The sequence below is a fragment of the Meles meles genome, chromosome 7, assembly GCF_922984935.1.
Source record: "Meles meles chromosome 7, mMelMel3.1 paternal haplotype, whole genome shotgun sequence".
NCBI classification, from domain to species: Eukaryota; Metazoa; Chordata; class Mammalia; order Carnivora; family Mustelidae; genus Meles; species Meles meles.
In genome coordinates, this window is record NC_060072.1 from 127,343,779 (window position 1) to 127,365,745 (window position 21,967).

Here is a 21,967-nt window from a genome sequence, read left to right on the forward strand (position 1 = left end):
ATTTTATTTGAGGTTTGTTTTATAGCCTAGAATAGGATTTATCCTGGAGAATATTTTGTGTTGAGAAGAATGTACATTCTGTGGTTGGGTGGTCTACTCAATAGAAGTCTGTCGGTTCTCATTGATGTATAGTGTTATTCAAGTCTTCCATTTCCTTGCTGATATTCTGTCTTGTTGTTCTAATCACTATTAAAAATAGGGTACTAAAGTCTATAATTATTATTGAATTGATTATTTCTCCCTTTATTTCTGTCAGTTTTTGCTCTCTGTATTTTGGTGCTCTGTTATTAAGTTTATAATTATTGAATCTTCCTGTTGAGTGGATCTTTTAGGATTATAGAGCCGTCTTTATTTTGATTAATATTTTTTCTTTTAATATTTTATTTTGGGGGCACCTGGGTGGCTCAGTCATTAGGGATATGTCTTCAGCTCAGGTCATGATCTTGGGTTCCTGTGATTGAGCACATTAGATTCCCCGCTCAGTGGGAAGACTGCTTCTCCCTCTCCCACTCCCCTTGCTTGTGGTCCCTCTCTTGCTGTCTCTGTGTCAAATAAATAAAATCTTAAAAAAAAGTTTATTTTGTCTGATATCATTTTAGTCACTCTAGCTTTCTTGTGGCTGCTCTTTGCATGTTATATATTTCTCCACTCTTTTACTTTCAACCTATTTGTAAATTTGAATCCAAAGTGTATCTTCTATATGGTTCAATCCTGTTTTTTAATCTGGTCTGATAATCCTTGCCTTTTGATTACATGATTTAACTCACTCATATTTAATGTTATTGTTGAGATAGTTAGACTTACTGCTGCCATTTAACTCTTTGTTTTTATGTTTCATGTAGTTTTGGTTCTTCTACTTCTTCTTTATAGCATTCTTCTGCTTTAAGTGAATATTTTGTAAAGTAATGTTTTAATAAGTTTTAACTTTGTCTTTTAGTGGTTGTTCTAGGGCTTACCATACACCTCTTACCTTGTCAGAATCAGCTTCTGATTTATATCAACTTAACTGCACTGATATATAAAATATTACTTATAGTTTATAACTCTATTCCCTTTCCCCACCTTTTGTAGAAATTTTGATATATAATATTACATCTATTCATGTTATACACCCACCTGCACATTGTTATATTTATTACTTTACCCTCTATAATCATTTCTTTGACCCAATAAGAGCTTAGCACTCTCTGACCTCCTTTGTGCTGTTACTGGCAAATATAATACATGTCTGTGGAGAAATTCTTTTAAGGGTCTTGGAGGCTACTGTAATAATTTTTCCTTTAATTATGAGTGAAATAGGAAGACACTGGAATAGAGAAGTGACTTGGTCTGACTTACATTTTTAAAATTTCTTTATTTTATATTATTTTTTAAGGGATTTAATTTATTTATTTGATAGAGAAATACACAGAGGGAGCAGAAGCAGGGGGAGTGGGAGAAGGAGAAGCAGGCTTCCCACCATGCAGGGAGCCCGATGTGGGGCTCAATCCCAGGACCCTGGGATCAGACCTGAGCTGACAGCAGACGCTTAACAACTGAGCCACCCAGACACTCCCTGACTTACATTTTAAAAAAGGTTTCTTCTGTATACTTTGTTGAAAATAGCCTCTTAGAGCATGGGAGACCTATTAAGGGATATTTGCCACAATCCAGGAGTGGAATAAAGATGGCTTAGACCAGGGCGGAGTTTCTAGAATTAATAAGAAATGATCGGCTTCTATAAATGATTTGAACGTAGCCAATGAGATTTAATGTCAGATAATGAGATGGATAAAAAGAGAGGACTCAAGAATAACTCTGAGCATTTAGGCCTAAACACTGGAAGAATAGATTTGGCATTAACCAAAGCTGGGAAAAATGCTGGAGTACAAAGCGTTTCTCTTTAAGAGAAAGTCCAGGAGATCCTGCAGGATGTCTAAGGTTGGAGATAACTTACAGACATCCCAAGGAAATGTTGACTGGGCAAAGGAACATTCAAAACTGGGAAGAGGTTCGGGCAGAACTTGGAACTCATCAGTATGATGAGTTGGGTGAACTTGGAAATCATCAGTATGTACATGGCATTTAAATCCAAGAAACTACATGTGGTCTTTGAGGATTGAGCATGAAGAGAAATGAGGCTTAAGGACTGAGTTCTTAGGTACTCCAGTGTGAAAAGTGAGAGGAGATAAGGACTCTGCAGAGAAGAATGCAAAGAAGCCAGTGTATTCTGGCTTTCTTAATATACTATGAGCTACTATTACCATCCTGTTTCTTGTGCAAGATTTCTCAACCACACATCCTTTGAAACTGTTCACCTCTAGGTTGAGAATAACTGGCACTGTACCTGTCCCAGTATTGACTGCTAAAAACCTGTTGTGTGTCTCTGAAACTGAAATTTAATGTGATTAGAACATAAAAACACCCAAAGGTTTCAGACATTAATTCTGAACTAGGCCAATAATTAGCCACTAGCCATGCTCTTACCAAGAGAAGCCAGACTGATCCCAAACTTACAATTAGGGTACCTGCTGTGCAAGACAATGCCACATTAACACTATTTACATTTCAGACGCTTAAGTAAAGTAAGTATCAAAAGGTGAAGAATGTGTATAGTATTTTCGAGATGGATTGCTTTTGAGGAGCTGCTTGTTATAAAGTCAAATGTTTTATATTACAAAGTCTTATATTACAAAGTTAATCTTGCTCTCATTAAGAGTAGTACCATAGAGTACTGAAAACAAAATAGTCAAAATTTCATCCAAATCCTAGTTTTGCCATTTGTAATTGTCTGATGTGCTCTAAGCCCTTTAAACCCTCTGGGCTCATTTTTCCACTGGTGTAATTAGCATAATGAAACCTACTCTGAAAAAATACTGCAAGGACTATGGATGCATTTAAATTACCTTACATATAGAAAGCTCACAAAAGTCATGGTTGTTATATTAACTATTTAATAACTTTGGTGATAATGACAGTCATTATGATAAAATATAATAATGCAAAGTATTATGAATTGAATAGTACATAAGTTATCTATGGACACACAATAAGTCACTTCAAAACTTACTGACTTACAAATATAATCCACATTCATTATTAAACAGCTTCTGAAGGTCAGGAATTCATCAGCAGCTTAGCTGAGTGGTTTTGGCCCAGCAGTCCTCATTAAACTGCAAAGTCAAGAGGTTGGTCAGGACTGAAGGATCTACTTCTAAGAGGGCGCACCTCACATGACTGACAAGCTGGTGCTAGCTGTTGGCAGACCTTAGTTCCTTGCCACATGGACCTCTCCATATCCTCATGGTGCGATAGCTGGCTTCCTCCACAGCAAATAATCTTAGACAGTAAAGCAAAACTATCAAATTCTTTTATGACCTGTCCTTGAAAGTCAGACTTTGTTATTTCTGCTGTATTGTTACACTGTTAACAGGTTACAAAAGGCAGCCCCCTTCCGTGAGGTAGGGGAAAGTGTGTGGATACCAATGAGAGAATCATTGGGCACCATTTTGAGAGTCTGGTTACTATAAATAGTAAATAAACTATGCTTTTAACATTACATGCTATACTTTTGAAAATATTGGACAAAAGTAATAGATTTGTTTTCTTTCTCTGACCACTTCTAAAATTAGAAATAATCTCAATTAGTTCTTGATGTCCTTAAATAAGTTTGATTATTTTTATCGTCATTGTCTATTAAGGGTTCCTTTCAAATGTCTAGTTATTTGAACAAGGATAATGAAGCCTTCTGATATGAATATGTAATCAACATTGTAGCGTAACTAGAAAGTCAATACTTTAATTTTCCTCTGAGGGCAAATTCAGCTTTGTTTCCACTGATAAATACTTAAAATAAAACAACACACTATTTCAATCTTCAGTATGGCAAAAAAAGATTTACTAAGCAACTCTTACCAAATATTAATTAAGGAACTCAGATTAGAATTATGTTAATTATTTTCCAGCATCAACGATACCCACCCACCCCCCCCACACACACACATACACAATCTTTCATTTTCCCACCTTTTCATTAATTGGTTGCCTAACATTAAACAAGTCATTGTCCTACCACTTTTTTTTAAGATTTTATTTATTTATTTGTCAGACAGAGATCACAAGTAGGCAGAGAGGCAGGCAGAGAGAGCGGAGGAAGCAGGCTCCCTGTGGAGCACAGAACTCAATGTGGGGCTTGATCCCAGGACCCTGGGATTATGACCTGAGCCGAAGGCAGAGGCTTTAACCCACTGAGCCACCCAGGCACCCTGATTGTCCCACCACTTTATCTTTAAAGTGAGGCAACAGATTTTATAGAGAAATAAGAGTCATACATGTTTTTGGTAAGAACAGAAAAAAAGTTTATGGATATGAAGAATTTGAGACTATTCCTTCAATTTCTTAAACTGTATGATTGTGATTTCTTATAAACTCTCTGGTATATATGGTTAAATCATCTCTTAATAGACCTGGCATAATTGGCATAAACACAAAAGAAGTTTCACAGCCTTCTCTTGTAGTCTTGATATTATCTCATCTGCCCCAATTTAAAATCTTATATCAACAAACATAGCCCTGCTTTAGTTACCAAGAGAAATTTCCCAAGATATTAAGAATGTACCATGTTGTCACAAATGGCTGTTTTGTGTTAACATCTTCATTTTGACTGTCATACCAATGACAGAAAAAGTGCTAGATTTTGGAGCCCTTAAATCTGATCTAAAAAGACAAGTTAAAGGGTCAGAGGTAAAAAGACAAACAAAAGTGTGGGTATCATTTTAAGAAGCAATGAAAGCACCACAGATTTAAAGCTAAGTAGAAACTAGTCATGCATCATCCTATGCCAAGAAAATCTTGCACATGACCAAAGATCATTTTTCCTGATAGACAACTTGAAACTCAGGAATACTTGCTTTGTTAGCAAGCTGTCAAGTGATATGCTCACATTCGGGTTTTTTGAGGTTTGATCTACCATAATTTATACCTCTTCGTTTCAAACTGGGATTCAGGTCATGTTGTACTCTCCAAGGTAATAAATAGTGAAGAACATTCTGGGTCAGTCTTCAACTCACTTTGCTGTTCACCCTGCAAAACAGTACTTTCTAACTAGCATCTTTATGGTGCCCCATTGAGATACCTTTCAGAAAATTCTATTGTCAGTTATTTTAAATGGTACTGCAAGATATAGCTCGTCAAACATACCCACTCACCAAGTAGTGTACGGTTTAAGCCACACTTAGCCCATACAAAGAAGTGTTGTTCCAGATCTTAATACAGAGAATTTGAATCTTAGCCCCCCTTTCTGAATGCAAGTGAATATTTCACGCCTCAGTGATGGTACAATAAGTTGCAGTGCAATGGCTTACATTCAGTTCCTGAAAAGCTCTCCAAATCTCTTTCAGTAGAGACACTATATAAACTATTCAAGTGTTCAAAAGATATGAGACTGTTGTTGTTTAAAAAAATGTTTCTTCTACCTTTAAGAAACACCTTAGAGGCCAAGAGTCAATAGAATGATGAGAATAATAGAGCCATTTAACAGATATGTGGCAGAAACATCTGGTTGACCACCGCTGATTGGTATTTCCTTTCTACAGCTTATAATTGGTGCTGCAAGCAGTTTCCCAGCCAGGTACTACAGACCTTGATGCCTACCATGTGCCACCTCCACTCACTGGTCAAAACGAGTTACATGACCCCAAAATTGGAGGTGGGCCCAGTTCCAGCCAATAAGATGTAACTCGAAGTGACATCTGTTCCCTCCAAGCCATGGGTGCTTCCTCCATAGCACCTTCTTTAACAGCAAGCCTGGGATCATCCACTGAAGATGACTATCATCATAAGATGGAAGGAGCCAGAATCCCTGAGTCAATACTCAAAGGAAAGTTGCCTGATTGAGGAGTATCTACATTGAACACTGTATAAAAGAGAATAAAATTTTATGTTGCAGTGTTGTCTTCTGGGAGGTTTTGTTAGAACAGTTCATCTCCTCTAACTAAATGTAGAAAATATAAATGCACATTTTCTTGAGGTCCAAGATCATCTGGCATAATGGAAGAGAAGCACAGGGGGAAAAAAACGGGTACAACAACAGAGTCAGAAACATTTGAGAGGGAGAAAAATGAGTTCATTTTCTGGGTCAGCTGCTCTCAAGTTTCTGCTCTTAGAAAAATCAGTTCATTTGTCTGAAGCAATGTAAACTAAGACGGAAAGCTTGGGTATTCATAAAAATCACTTTTGCTAAAAGCATAAGCAGAAAACATTACATATCATCTTGCTATACTGAAAAACAGCAAACTAGCACTGATAACATATCTACATAGCATTTTTAGTACAGTATAATATTTTACCTGGGAAATAACCTGAGGAGAAGGATTGAGCTGAACGAACACACAGAGGGCAAAGGGTGAGGTAAGGAAAAATCGAGAAAACCAGAGATTCACATTAAGAGAAAGAGAAAAATGACTACTGGTTTCAAAAGGAGTTGAAGTTTATGGATCTATGGCTATTATTTTCAGAGCTAAAAATTAAAGGTGGTACACAAAATGCTTTAAAGACCTCAGAAATATATTTATTCACCAAATATTCACTGACCAACTACTATGTGTGGAGAGGACTGTGATAGACACTAGAGACAAAACTGTAAACAAGCTCTCTGGAGCTCAGTCTCTCTCTCTCTTTTTTTTTAATTGAGGTATAACTGACATACAATATGATGTCAGTGGCAGGTGTACAACATAGAGATTCAACACTTGTACACACTGAGAAATGATCACTACAATAAGTCTAGATACCATCTATCACCAAAGTTAATATAATGTTATTTGTTGTATTCCCCATACCATATACTATACCCTGTGTCTTATTTATTTTATAACCAGAACATTGTACTTCTTGACCCCTTCACACCTGGGTGGCTCAGTGGGTTAAAGCCTCTGCCTTCGGCTCAGGTCATGATCCCAGGGTTCTGGGATCGAGCCCCACATTGCGCTCTCTGCTCAGCGGGGAGCCTGCTTCCTCCTCTCTCTCTCTCTGCCTCTCTGCCTACTTATGATCTCTGTCTGTCAAATAAATAAATAATTAAAAAAAAAAAAAACATTGACCCCTTCAGCCATTTCAACCACTTCCCTAAACCCCCTCCCCTCTGACAACCGCCAGTCTGTTCTCTGTATCTATATCTCTGGGTTTCTTTTGTTTTGTTTTTCATGTATAAGTGAAATCATGTGGTATTTGTCTTTGTCTGACTTCTTTTAGGGCATAATGCCCTCAAGGCCCATCCATGTTTTTGCAAATGGCAACATTTCATTTCCTTGTATGGCTGTGTAGTATCGTGTGTGTGTGTGTGTGTGTGTGTGTGTACACATATGTGCAAATGTACAACTTAGGTTGTTTCCATGTCTTGCCTACTAGAAATATGCTTTAAGGTACATAGAGGAGCATGCATCTTTTAGAATTAGTGTTTTCATTTTTTTAATACATATCCAATAGCATAATTGCTAGATCATATGGTAGTTCTAGTTTCCATTTTTTGTAGAATCTCCACAATGTGTTCTATAGTGGCTGGACCAATATACATTCCCGTTAATAGTACACAAGGGTTCCCTTTTCTACATATCCTGGTCAATGCTTCTTTCTTGTCCTTTTGATGATAGCCATTCTGACAGGTATAAGGCAATATCTACTTGTGGCTTTGATTTGCATTTTTCTAATTAGTGATGTTAAGCATCTTTTCTCATATCTATTAGCCATCTATACATATTTTTTAGGAAAAATGTCTATTCAAATCCTCTGCCCATTTTTAAATTGGATTTTTTTTTTGTTTGTTATTGAGCTATATGAGTTCTTTATCTACTTTGGATATTAACCCTTATTAGATACATGATTTGCAAATATCTTCTGTTCAATAGGTTGCCTTTTTATTTTGATGAGGATTTCCTTTGCTATACAGAAGCTTAATGTCATCCCATTTGTTTATTTTTGCTTTTGTTTTCCTTGCTTTTAAAGTCAGATCCAATAAACATTGCAAAGACTAATTTCAAAAGAGCTTACCACTTGTTTTCCTGTAGGAGGTTTTGGTTTCAGGTCTTACATTCAATACTTCAATCCACCTGAGCTCATTTTTTGTATGGTATAAGATGGTATCCAACTTCATTCTGGCATGTAAACTGTCCAGTTTTCTCAACACCAGTTGCTGGAGAGACAGTCCTTTCTCCATTGTATATTGTTGCCTTCTTTGTGGAAATTGATTGACTACATACACATGGATTTATTTCTGGGCTCTCTATTCTATTCCATTGACCTATATGTCTGTATTTATACCAAAACCATAATGTTTTAATTACTAAATCTCTGTAGTATAGTTTGAAATCGGGGATCCTGGTACCTCTGGCCTAGCTATTCTTTCCCTGGATTGTGTTGGCTATTTGTGGTCTTTTGTACTTCCATATAAATTCTAGCATTACATGTTCTAGTTCTGTGAAAAATGCCATAAGAACTTTGATAAAGATTATGGTGAATCCATACATTGCTTTGGGTAGTATGGACATTTTAAGTATTAACTCTTCCAATCCTGGGACACAAAATATCTTTCCACTCATTTGTGTCTTCTACAATTTCTTTCACCAATGTTCTATAGTTTTCAGAGTATAGGTCTTTATCTCCATAGTTAAATTTATTCCTATGTATCACTCTTTTTGGTGCAATTGTCAATGGGACTGTTTTCTTGGTATTTCTGATTGTTCATTATTATTGTATAAATATGCAAGATTTTTATATATGAATCTTGTATCCTGTAACTTTATTGGATTTATTTATTAGTTCTAATAGTTTTTTGGTGAAGTCCTTAGGGTTTTCTATATATAGTATCATATCATTTGCACAATGACGACTTTAATTACCTCTTCCTTTCCAATTTAATGCCTTCTGTTTTTGTTTTGTTTTGGTTTTTGTTTTTGTTTTTCCTAATTGCTGTGGCGAGAACTCCTAATACTATGCTGAATAGAAGTAGGGAGAATGGGCATCTTTGTCTTGTCACTGATCTTAGAGGAAAAGCTTTCATGGTTTCACCATTGTGTATGATAAAAGCTGTGGGCTTGTAATATATGGACTTTGTTTCATTGAGGTAGATTCTCTATATACCCTCGCTGCTAAGAGTTTTTAACATAAATGGATGCTGAATTTTATTAAAAGATTTTCTCACATTTACGGAGATATCATATGATTTTTATTGCTCATTTTGTTAATGTAGTCTATCACATAGATTGATTTGCAGATGTTGAACCATTCTTGCATCCCTTGAATAAATCCTACTTAATCATGGTATAAAATTCTCTTAATGTATTTTTGAATTTGGTTTGCTAATATTTTGTTGAGGATTTATGCATCCAAGTTTATCAGGGATATTGCTTGTAATTTTCTTTTTTCTGTTTTGGGGTTGTCCTTGCCTGGTCTGGTATTAAGATCTCATAAAATGAACTTGGAAGTCTTCCCACCTCCTCAATTTTTTGGAAGAGCCCAACAAGAATAGGTATTAAATTTTCTTTAAATGTTTGATAGAATTCACCAGTGAAGCTGTCTAGTCCTGGACTTTTGATGCAAGGTTTTTGATTACTGACTCAATCTCCTAACTAGTGATTGGTGTATTCAGATTTTCTGTTTTTTCATCACGCACTCTTAGAAGACTGTAAGCTTCTAGGAATTTATCCATTTCTTCTAGATTGTCTTGTTTGTTGACATATAATTGCTCACAGTAGTCTCTTAAAATACTGTGTATTTATGCAGCATCAGTTTTAACTTCTCTTTAATTTCTGATTTTATTAGATCCTTCTATCTTTGTTCTTTATAAGACTACCTAATGGTTTATCTTTTTTTAATCTTTTTAAAGAATCAGGTCTTAACTGACAGAATGGGAGAAGATATTTGCAAACGACACATCAGATAAAGGGTTAGTATCCAAAATCTATAAGGAACTTAGCAAACTCAACACCCAAAGAACAAACAATCCAATCAAGAAATGGGCAGAGGACATGAACAGACATTTCTGCAAAGAAGACATCCAGATGGCCAACAGACACATGAAACAGTGCTCCACGTCACTCAGCATCAGGGAAATACAAATCAAAACCACAATGAGATATCACCTCACACCAGTCAGAATGGCTAAAATTAACAAGTCAGGAAATGAGAGATGCTGGCGAGGATGTGGAGAAAGGGGAACCCTCCTACACTGTTGATGGGAATGCAAGCTGGTGCAACCACTCTGGAAAACAGCATGGAGGTTCCTCAAAATGTTGAAAATAGAACTACCCTATGACCCAGCAATTGCACTACTGGGTATTTACCCTAAAGATACAAACATAGTGATCCAAAGGGGCACGTGCACCCGAATGTTTATAGCAGCAATGTCTACAATAGCCAAACTATGCAAAGAACCTAGATGTCCATCAACAGATGAATGGATAAAGAAGAGGTGGTATATATACACAATGGAATACTATGCAGCCATCAAAAGAAATGAAATCATGCCATTTGCGATGACATGGATGGAACTAGAGCGTATCATGCTTAGTGAAATAAGTCAATCGGAGAAAGACAACTATCATATGATCTCCCTGATATGAGGACATGGAGAAGCAACATGGGGGGTTAGGGGGATAGGAGAAGAATAAATGAAACGAGATGGGATTGGGAGGGAGACAAACCATAAATGACTCTTAATCTCACAAAACAAACTGGGGGTTGCTGGGGGGAGGTGGGGTTGGGAGAGGGGGAGGGGGTTATGGACATTGGGGAGGGTATGTGCTATCGTGAGTGCTGTGCAGTGTGTAAACCTGGCGATTCACAGACCTGTACCCCTGGGGATAAAAATACATTATATGTTTATAAAAAGAAAAAAATTGGAAGGGGAGGCGAACCATTAGAGACTATGGACTCTGAAAAACAACCTGAGGGTTTTGAAGGGTCAGGGGTGGGAGGTTGGGGGAACAGGTGGTGGGTAATAGGGAGGGCACGTTTTGCATAGAGCACTGGGTGTTGTGCAAAAACAATGAATACTGTTATGCTGAAAAATAAATAAATTAAAAACTGGAAAAAAAAAAGAATCAGGTCTTGGTTTAACTGATCTTTTCAACTGATTTTTTAGTCTCTGTTTCATTTATTTCCAGTTTGATCTTTAATTATTTCCATCCTTCTATTAATCTTGGGCTTCATTTGTTCTTCTCTTCCTTGTTCCTTTATTTGTAAAGTTCAATTCTTTGAGATTCTCTTGTTTCTTGAGGTAGGGCTACTTTGCTAAGAACTTCCCTCTTAGAACCACTTTTTCTGTATCCCATAGATTTTGGTATGTCATATTTCTGTTTTTATTTGATTCTAGGTACTTTTAAAAATTTCTTCTTTGATTTCTTCTATGACCCAACAGTTGTTTAGCAACATGATTATCTCCATGTATTTGTAGTGTTAGCCATCTTCTTTTTGTAACTGATTCCTAGTTTCACACCGCTGTGTTGTCTGAAAAAATCCTTGATATTATTTTAGTCTTTTTGAGTTTGTTGAGACCTGTTTCATGTCCTAACAGGTACTCTATCCTGAATAATGTTCCTAGTGCAACTGAGAAGAAAGTGTATACTGCTGATTTGGGACAGAATATTTTATATATATGTCTATTAAGTTCATCTAGTGTGTCATTTAAGGCCACTGTTTCCTTATCGATTTTGTCAGGACAATCTATCCATTGATATAAATGGGGTGCTAAAGTCCCATATTATTATTATATTACTGTCATATTTCACCATATAAGTCTGTTAATATTTGCTTTATTTATCTTGGTGCTCCTATGTTGGGTGTATATATATTTCCTTATGTGATACCTTCTTGCTGAATTGACCCCTTTAGCATTATGTACTGTTTCTCTGTTTTTTTATTATAGCCTTTGGTGTAAAATCTACTTTGTCTATAACTATACTAGATTCCTCTTAATTTACATTTGAATGAAATTTTTTTTTCATCCCTTCACTTTAAGTCTATGTGTGTCCTTCCTTCTGAAGTGAGTCTCTTGTAGGTACTGTATATCTGTGTCCTTTTTTTTTTCCTTATCCCTTCAGCCACTCTATGTCTTTTGATCAGTGAATCTAAACCATTAACATTTAAAGTAATTATCGGTAGGTTGTACTTACTGTCATTTTATCCACTGTCTTCTGGTTGTTTTGGGGGTTCCTCCTTTTCCTTTCTTCTCTTTTTCTCTTCCCCTGTGATTTGATGACTTTTTTTTAGTGTTACATTTAAATTCCTTTCTCATTTTCTTTTATATACTTACTATATATTTTGCATTGTGATTACCATTAGGTTCATATATATCATCTTATGTATATAACATCTTATGTATATATCATCTTATGTATGTGTTTGAAAGTTGATAGCACCTTAAATTTGAACACATTCTAAAACTCTACATTTTTATCCCATCACCACGTTTTATGTTTTTGATGTCACATTTTACTTATTTTTATTTTATGTATCCCTTAACTAATTATTATAGTTTTATTTAATTTTTTACTATTTGTCTTTTATCCTTTACAGTTGTTTTTAAGTAATTAACCCCCTACCTTTACTGTAAATTTATTAAATATATAATAAAAATATATTATATTTTTCCAGTGAGATTTTTACTTTCATGTTCCCTTGTTATTAATGAGTGCCATTTATTTTCAGCTTAAAAAAGTCCCTTAAAAATTTCTTGTAAGCCTGCTTTAGTAGTAGCAGGTCTTTAGCTTCTGTGTTCTAGAAAACCCTACCTCTCCTTCAATTCTGAATAATAACCTTGTTAGGTTGATTATCCTTGGTTGAAAGATTTTTTTTTTCCTTTTAGCACTGTGAATATGTCCTGCCACTTCCTTCTGGCCTGGCAAAATTTCTGCTGATATCAACAGAAATCTGTTGATAGCCTTATGGGATATCCCTTGTATATAACAATGGGAAATTGCTTTTCTCTTGCTTCTTTTTTAAGATTTTTCTCTTTAACTTCTGACATTTTGATTATAATGTGTCTTGGTGTGGTTCTCTTTGGACTCATCTTATTTTGGAATTTCTGGATTCTTAAACCTGGATGTCTGTTCCTTCACTAGGTTAGGAAAATTATCAGCCATTATTTCTTCAAATAAATCTTCTGCCCCTTTCTCTCTCTCTTCTCCTTCTGGGACCCCTATGATAGAAATGCTATTCCACTGGATTTTGTACCATAGGTCTCTTAAGTTTTTTATTCATTTCCTTATGCTGCTCTGTCTGGGTTAACTCCATTGCTTTGTCTTCCAACTTGCTAATCTGTTCTTCTGCTTCATCCCTCTATTATTAAACCCCTCTGGTGTATTTTTCAGTTCAGTTACTGTATTTTTCAGCTACGTTACTGTATTTTTCAGCTCCATGACTACTTTTTGGTACTTTCTCGTATTTTAAGACTCCTAGTTGGACTTGTCCGTGAGTTCATCCCAAGTTCAGTGAGCAACTTTATGACCATGACTCTGAATCTTTATCAGGCAAATTATTTATTTGCATATCATTAAGGTTTTTTCCTGAGGTTTTGTCTTATTCATTCATTAGGAACATACTTCTTTGTTTCCTCAGTTTGCTTCACTCTATCTGTTTCTATATATTAGGTGAAGCAACTACCTATCTTGAAGAAGTGGCGTTGTGTAGGGGATGAACATTCTTGTTTGACCTTCCTCTAGCTCTTGGCTGTCTCTTGAGCCTTTGTGATTGTCTAAACCACACACTTTATTCTTGATATGTCCCCGTTTTTGAGAGTGTGCCAAGAACTGTGAGTGTTCCAAGGGGAGGAAGCTCATTTAGGACTTACCTTCAGTCTAATTGGAAACTGGGCCCTCAGGAAGCAGCTGCTAAAGTATGCAAATATATACAGTCCTGAGGGGCCACAATCATCATTCCTCCTGGCCTCCAGACCAGGAGATCCAGATAAGTGTATAACCTCTTCTCTGGCAGGTCTCATCAATCTGTAGCGAGGCCGAGGTGGTACTCAAGAATAGTGTCTCCCCGCTTACATTCCCAGGGAGTACCATGTCAGCTTCCAGATGCTGGGAAACGGAAAGCCTGTCCCTCACGCCAAAGCTCCAGGATAAGTAAGTAGGCCTTTTTCAGAGGAAGACAGGTTGTGTTTCAGTCTGTTGTCTACGAAGTATATGTGACCAGGCAATCAGAGGGTGTTCTTGTATGGTCTGCGCATGCCCCCTGGACAGCTAGTGTCCGGGGTGGGGCATGCTCGCTGACTTCAGAAAGACAGCGGGACAATGTTTCAACAGTGTGTGCCCCCGAGTTTCAGGAACAGTGGGACAGTGCCTTGCCTGTGCGTGCGTGCTGGCTTTGGGCTGGGTACAGGAGAATACCGCGACCACTCAGGCTCACCTGCCCCTGCCACGGAGCAGGACAGTGCTGCAACCACTCACACTTCTGGCTGCAGCAAAGCAATGGCATAGGGCCGTGTCCATGGAGCTCAGAGTCTCAGACGATAAAGAACTGTGATTCCAGAACCCTACCCTGCTGTCCTCCAAATAGCAACTGTTTAATTTTCTTTTATTCAGAGATGTACTAAAGACCAATGGAGAAAAAGAGCAGTTTCCCTCCCACTATAACTGTGTCTTCCTAGGTTCTATTTTCGCAAACCGAAAGGGACAAATGGGCTAAAGGAAGAGAAAATTCTAAGTCTTTACCAGACCATGACGAAAACAGAGCTAAATAATTATTTCTGAGAAAATGAAATTACTTTTTATCACCCCATATTGAATAGCTCTCCCGATTGTCCCCTGTAAGTCTATAATAGCACTGAGTCGCAGAACACACAATTCCTGACAACAGATGATACAACTGAAAAAATTAGTCTCCTGTGTACAAAATAACACTTTCCTAACAATGGGCAATTCATGCTTGCTCTCTCTAGACCTTTGCCAAACAGAATACCAGTGCAGGCTAATTATGTGAGCTAGTTGAAAATTGTGTGCATAATGGAAATGCATCCCCCTGAAGAACAGCCAAGAAGAGGTCTCAGCACCAAATCCAAAACAATAGAAAAAAGTGCGAGAGCAAACACAAGGGCACAGGCACACACATTCTCATTAGCACGCGGCCACTGACTGTTTTTGTTGGCGCACTTAATAAAGTTGTTAAATTCTGCCCTTGGAAGAAAAAAAAAAAAACAACCTTGCACGGTTAAAGAATTTTCTCCTGTGCTGACTCAAGTGCTTTGCTCCAACGTACAGCTATTGGTCATCCTTACATTGAGGACTTTTGTCACTTCAGGGAGCAAAAACAGCTCATGTCAGGGAGAATGCTGATGAAAGTCAAAGGCAACTTTCGCGTGCGGAGTCACACATCAGGCCAAGGAGTCCCACCAGCCTGTCACAGGGTATGGTGGAGCAAGGACTGATTTTTTCCAAGTTCTACTTTCCACGTGTCATTGTGCCATGTCCGATGCTGGGAGCCTGCGGGAGGTGTGGGATTCGAGACCCCTGGGGAAAGTTTCAGAGAAAGACCTGTAGCCCTCACACCCAACAAACAAAACAACAGCTATACCATGATCAAAATAGAGGTGTTGCACCATCTGTAATGCGTGAGCTACTTTAAGTCCACCACAAAACTGAATGAATTTATCGTGCAGAGAGAGATGCATTTGCAACAGTTTCTTCTAGCCAATCTATGGTAAGTGAGGGTCCTGGGAAGGATGATAGCCCACTCAACTATAGTCTTTTAAGAAAAGCTTCTGGGGGCGCCTGGGTGGCTCAGTGGGTTAAGCCTCTGCTTTCAGCTCGGGTCGTGATCTCAGGGTCCTGGGATCGAGCCCCGCATTGGGCTCTCTGCTCAGTGGGGAGCCTGCTTCTTCCTTTCTCTCTGTCTGCCTCTCTGCCTGCTTGTGATCTCTCTGTCAAAAAGGAACTTTTTCGAAAGGCCTGGGCTGGATATAGAGAAATCCAAGCACAATGTCAGGGGACTGTTAATGGCTTATTCCTGACATGAAGGGTCCAGGGAGAGAATGAAAGCCGAGGGAAGGAGAGAAAGAGACACCTAACAAAAGTCATGACCTTCATTCGAGATAGAGCCCTTTCCTTCGGTCAAGGAGGTCGTTCACCTACAGCACCACCACAAAGAAAGATCCTTTTCCTTCCCTCCTCTTTCTGTTCTCTTTCTGGTGTTCCCCTCTAACTCGAATGCAAAGAAAACTAGATGACAAGGAGCAAGGGGTGTGCTGATGAAGTCCTTGTGGGTCAACATTCCAGGGCAAAGAAATGCACAGACCAAACTGTAATGAAGAGAGAGAAGGTGGTCGGGTGTGGCGGACGGAAGGCACACAGCACAGTAGATTTCTCCAGGAAGCATAAGGGTTCACTGGTTGGAATTTAGGGAAAAGAAAACTGAAATTTTATTGGGGCTATCCTTTTGTAATAAACTGAGCTAACACACAGGACTGGATGGTCAAACCAGATGAATGTATATCAGGGATCATACTTAGTCTCAGGCTTCCCCAATAATTTCAAGGATCCAGGCAGTCAGGAGGCTCAGACCAAGCAGAGATGCCCTGAGATGGCAGCAGTGGTCACCCTGGTACTATCTTCCTGCCCTGGATGTGACTGTCTGGCCCAGAATAGCAGCTGAGGTTTCAAAGCGAGAGCTGTGGAGTTCTTTACACCACAGTAATATTTATACTATACTATATACTATACTATAAAACGTTTTCCTTTTAAGCCCCCAAAGTCAGATAATCTATCTGATCCTCTCTGGGGAGCCCTGCCTCGAAGATCCTGGGTTCCAGGATCTGAGTATGATTAATACTAAATGCAATTCAGCTTGGTTCCTTTGAGGAAGGTGACAGGTATAAGCACAGGCCCCCTGCCCCACACGCACACCCTTCGTCCAGCACTGCCTGCCGAGGCAGTACACCCCACCCATCAGACTCTTAGGCCACCAGGGGCTCTCCTATGTGAAGCTTGGAGCTTTAAGATCTCCCTTCCCGGTAGGAAGAAGATGGTACAGGGATCTCTTTAAAATACAGGATTGGAAGTAGGTGGGGGGTTAGGTGGGGGAGGGGAGTGGAAGGTGAACCACCACTAGGACTAGGGGTAAACCTGCTAACCTTCTGGAATTATAAGCGATTCAGGAAGTTTTGTAGGATAGCATCCAGAATGCTTCCAGGCTCCTCAAAAAAGACTGAAGGCCTATAACGTCTGGCCAGTAAAACTACAGAGTTTTCAGTGAATGGGGATCCAGGGAAAGATAAATTGAATCCCCACTACCAGGGTCTCACCCTGGCCTGCTCTGTCGACCCCCCGTCCACTTGCTCATCAGAGCTTCTCAGAGCCCCAGGGGAAGCCTGAGCATGAACACAATCTCCTTTTCCAAAAGCTTTCAAAGTAAAGCATTTTTGAATGCAAAACACTTCTTTTAAAAATTCGATTAAATGAAATAAATAAAAAATTTAAAAAAAATTCGATTAAATGTAAAAAGTAGAACTTACCTTTTTAGTTTGCTAGATAAAGTCTGAAAGCCGTCTTGCAGTCTTTTGCATGTTTCTGTCAGCTGGAGGGACTTCTCACTCAGATATGTGCTGTTCCATGAAAGAGATTTTAAAAAGATTGATTTAAAATGAGAGCCATAAGATAACGTTAACAACATCCAGATATAATTGATCCAGTGTGCCCAAATCAAGTCTGATTTTCATCCCATTATAGGATTTCTCCACAGAAAAGGAAATTGATATTTTCACCTCTGACAGGTCTAAATTAAGGAAAAAAAAAAAGTTTGCACTATAAAGTCAAAACAGGAAAGAACTCCCGATGGGAGACTTCGTGTTTTCAGGTTTTCATATCTTGTTAGTATTTCCAATGAACACATCACTGAACAGTTGTAATCATTCCATGCATCACCCGTCACGTTAAAGAGACACTGTCTGGCAGGAAGCATGCAGACACAAGAGATCAGTATTCTCTCCAAAAAGAAAGCACGGTCGATCTGGCCCGTGATTACTATGACACCTATGAACGAGAGCTTCTTCCTTTTGTTTCATGAACTTGGAAAACTGGAGATGGAAAGAAGCCAAATGAAAAAGCAAGTTAAGGAAATGGATCATGGGGTCAGGCAGCCTCTTGAGCCTCCAAGACACACGTGGGCTTCATCTCCCTACAGGTCAGCTTCTACACCTCAAGTCTTACCTCATACTACTCTTGTCATGATGGAGACATGATAGAGGAAACAATGTAAAGCATTTGGTACCTTGGCTGAGACCATAAATCCTTGAAACAGTATCCACTCACACTTCCCTTAGACTCCCAAAATACGCATAGAATTCTGACCTAGCATTAAATGCATTTATTTAATCATCCTGAAGGTATTTGCTGAGAACCTCATAGGGGCTGGAGGCCAGGCACAGGCTGTTTTGGTAGATAAAACAGGCATGGGCCCTTTCCCTGAGGGGGCATGTGGTCTGGTCAGGGAGAAACCTGGTCCTCAAACAAAGAGCCGCACAAATGAATACAGAATGATGAACTGTGACTGGGATCATTAAAACAGCAGGGGGGGCCGTGCTGGAGTGGGTAACTGGGAGACCTCTGCATCCTCAGGGAGCCTCTGCGACAGTGTTGTGCAGGTTGGAGACTGCAAGGATAATCTACAGGAGCCAGATGAACTACGGGAAATGGCGGGGGGGGGGGGGGTCCAGGCAGAGGACAAAGCAGGTGCAAAGGCCCCAGAATGGAGCGGCAGCCCAGAGCATCTGAGGAACTGAAAGAAGTAGGCAAGCCCACAGGACTGCTAAAGCACATGGAGAATCCATTCTAGTAACAAGGGGAAGCAGGACAGTCATGTGACCCTTGTGTACATTTTCAGAGCTTCCCTTTGCTGAGAAAACAGCTGAGGGGAGGCAGGGCTGCTTAAAAGGTGGGCCAGTTAGGAGAGAGAGGGAAAGGCAGTTCGTCTTCCTAGCCGGGCGACAAGGGAACACGATGTGACGACACCCAGCCAGCAGGTGCCTTATGGAACAGGGTCTGCGCCCTGCTTAGGAGACGCCTGCTGCACAGCTGGCTGGCTTTCCTGGGCAGCTGCACTCCCTGCAATTTAGGGATCCAGACAGCTTGGACAGAAGGTCTCATGGCACCTTCATTCCAACAACCTGCTTCTGTACCTGCGCGGTAGGAGAAGAAAGCTCTGGAAAGCGTGACCCCCATCTCTGCATGGGTCAGCCTGGCCAGAAGCAGGCACAGGCCCACCCCGACTGCAAACCCCAACAAGCCAGAACAAGGCACAGGCCCACCCTGACTGCAGAGTGGGAGTCAGAAGCTGACAGACAGTGAGCTCTGTTCTGCAGGTAAGACTGACAGGATTTCATAATAAATTGGATCCAGGAAGTGAGGGGAGCAAGAGGTGTGAAGGTAAAGACACACACAAGACAGCTTCGTAATTAGTTCTCCGGTATCTCTCAGCAATGCTTTCTAAAAACACTGCCCACAGAGCACCTACAGACTCACAAAAATCCCTCTTTATCCTGATCCAACTGTCCCCCCAGCCCCCCATCTCCTTTCTCCTTCTTCCTCCTCCGTCTTTGGGCCTGACCTTCTGTGCTTTCTGAATATATTATCGTACCTTCCAAGGATTTGTTTATTTCTAATTTGCTGTGTATTTTATTCAGGCAGCGCCGTTAATGAAGTGAATTACCAAGCCAACAGTGCTTTGAGTTATGATGGCTTTGCAATTCTGAATTGTGCAACTGTGGCGAGCAGGCACCGATGGGATTTAGTGTCCCACAACTTCCCTTAAATTGGAGAGTATCTTTGTTAATAAAAAGTCAGAATAGTTTTGTCCCACTGAAATCACAGAAGATCCATGGAAAGCAAATTAGATTGTCTGGTGTAAAGTGAAGATGAGAGCATGAAGTCAGGGGGGGAAACGGGGTCTGAGGGATCAGGAGGGCCAGCCTTTAGGGTTCCCTTTATAAAAATCTTTACTCAATAAAGTAGTTAAATGGAGGCTATCGATTGAATGTGTACCACCCCCCCCACCCCCGAATTCATACGTTGAAATTCCGACCTCCAAGGTGATGGCAAGCGGAGGTGGGATGCTTGGGAGGTGATGATGGCATGCCGGGGTGGGTTATGAAAGCAATTAGTGCCCTTATAAAATCAGCCTGGGTGTCCCCAGGCTGCCCTGTGAAGCTACAGTGAGAGAGGGCCACCTCTGAGGAAGTGAGCCCTCACCAATCGGAATGTGCCGCCATCTTGGACATCCAGCTTCCAGAGAGGGGAAATGCGTTTATGGTTGTTTATAAGCCACTCACTCTACAATATTCTGTTCCAGCAGCCCGAACGGACTAAGACAAGGAGATACGCAGGATGTGTACAAAAACACCTGGCACACAGAAGTCACTAAATCCAAATCAGGTTTTATTCTAATGCATCACTGTATTCCTTCCTCAAACCTGTCATGGTTATTAACACACAGGGGTCAGAAACTTGTCCCACCCCTAGAAGCTACTTCTCCGTGAAAGGGACAGAAAGGGAAGCCCCTTGATCTCACTTTGTTTCTGTTTCTCTCCTGTCTCCTTTCATTCAGAGTCTTCATACTTTTCTTCCTTTCATCTAATGTCCTTAGAACCTGCTGAGGAAAACAGTAAGATATTCACATGGAGAATCCATAAACTTCAGACATCTGTCTACATTAGGCGTCTGACCAATATAGACCCTTTGTCTGCCCTCTGAGAAATCTCTCCATTCATGCTGTTTTCAACTGTTTATTTAAAGTGACAGAAGTACATATAAACAATATAACTGCTATTTTTTAAAATATATTTTTAGATTATTTATTTATTTGTCAGAGACAGAGAGAGAGAGAGAGCACAAGCAGGGGGAACAGGAGGCAGAGGGAGAAGCAGGCTCCCTGCTCAGCAGAGAGCCCGATGCAGGACTCGATCCCAGGACGCTGTTTTCATGGCCTGAGCCAAAGGCAAATGCTTAACCCACTGAACCACCCAGGCATCCCTGTAACTGCCATGTTTTAAAATGTCTGAATATCTGAGAGTCTGAGAGACACCAGGAGTCCCAGGAGACACGGGAGCATTAGGCCTTCCGGGGGAGAAGGTGAGACGGCCTGGTTAGGTTAGCTCGTCAGACCTCTCTGCCATGCAAGTAAGTGAGAATTAGATGTTGCTTGGATCTGAGCTCTTTCAGAGGACTATGAAGGAGTTACTTGCTCTTGGAAGAGGAAAAGAAGAAACCTTGTCAGTTCTGACTGGAGCAAAGACATGGGGACATCTCCCAGTGGGTCAAAAGAGAGAAAGTAGGAACTAATCAAGGTGCAGACAGGAATTCTGAAGCCCCAGACTCAAAGGCAAGCTGGCGGAACAAGAGATTGCCACAAAGCAGGCACGGGATGATCTGTAACCCAGAAAGGAGTCTCAGAGATCAGGTTGGAATGGCCCGTCCTAAGGGACCAGGGGGCGGGGAGAACTTGGAATGGTCAAGGCAGCTACAGAGGTGAAGCACATCACAACCTGACATTGGGGAGCTCACGGCCAGGCGGAAGTCCAGGATATCAGTGGTGCGGGTCCCCCAAACTAACTCAATTTGGTGTTCTAAGCAGTTGGGTATAGGGAGAGAAAAAGCAACGAAACAAGAGGGCTTCCAGGGAAGCTCTAATAACCAAATACTGTGGAGGACTGATTCTCTCAGGCTTCAAATATGAATTCTGTTTCTGGCAACTCTGGGATTTTTTTTTTTTTAAATTTCATTTCAATGTCTGGTGAAGGCCCTTCTAAAATACTTCTAACTGGAATTAGGTACAGAAAAGGATCAGGAGACTTGTGATCCACCGAGCTACACAGCTGAGAGTGCCCCCAAGACGAGTCACAGAAGAGACAGTGACCATCCCCTTGGAGAGGCATGAGACCTTGGACCCCAGAGCACTTGAAGCCTCCCGGACCAGCGAGCAGAGATGGCTCTAACTAGCCAGC

General features: G+C 40.1%; 1 protein-coding gene across 1 annotated transcript in view; it reads right to left on the reverse strand.

The window, feature by feature from the left end:
* ST8SIA6 (ST8 alpha-N-acetyl-neuraminide alpha-2,8-sialyltransferase 6) overlaps positions 1–21,967 on the reverse strand; it is a 152,456-nt gene that overhangs the window by 64,013 nt on the left and 66,476 nt on the right. Inside the window, exon 3 of the mRNA XM_046010504.1 lies at positions 17,486–17,575. Coding sequence (XP_045866460.1) covers positions 17,486–17,575 — 90 coding nt within the window. The remainder of the gene's footprint in view (positions 1–17,485; positions 17,576–21,967) is intronic.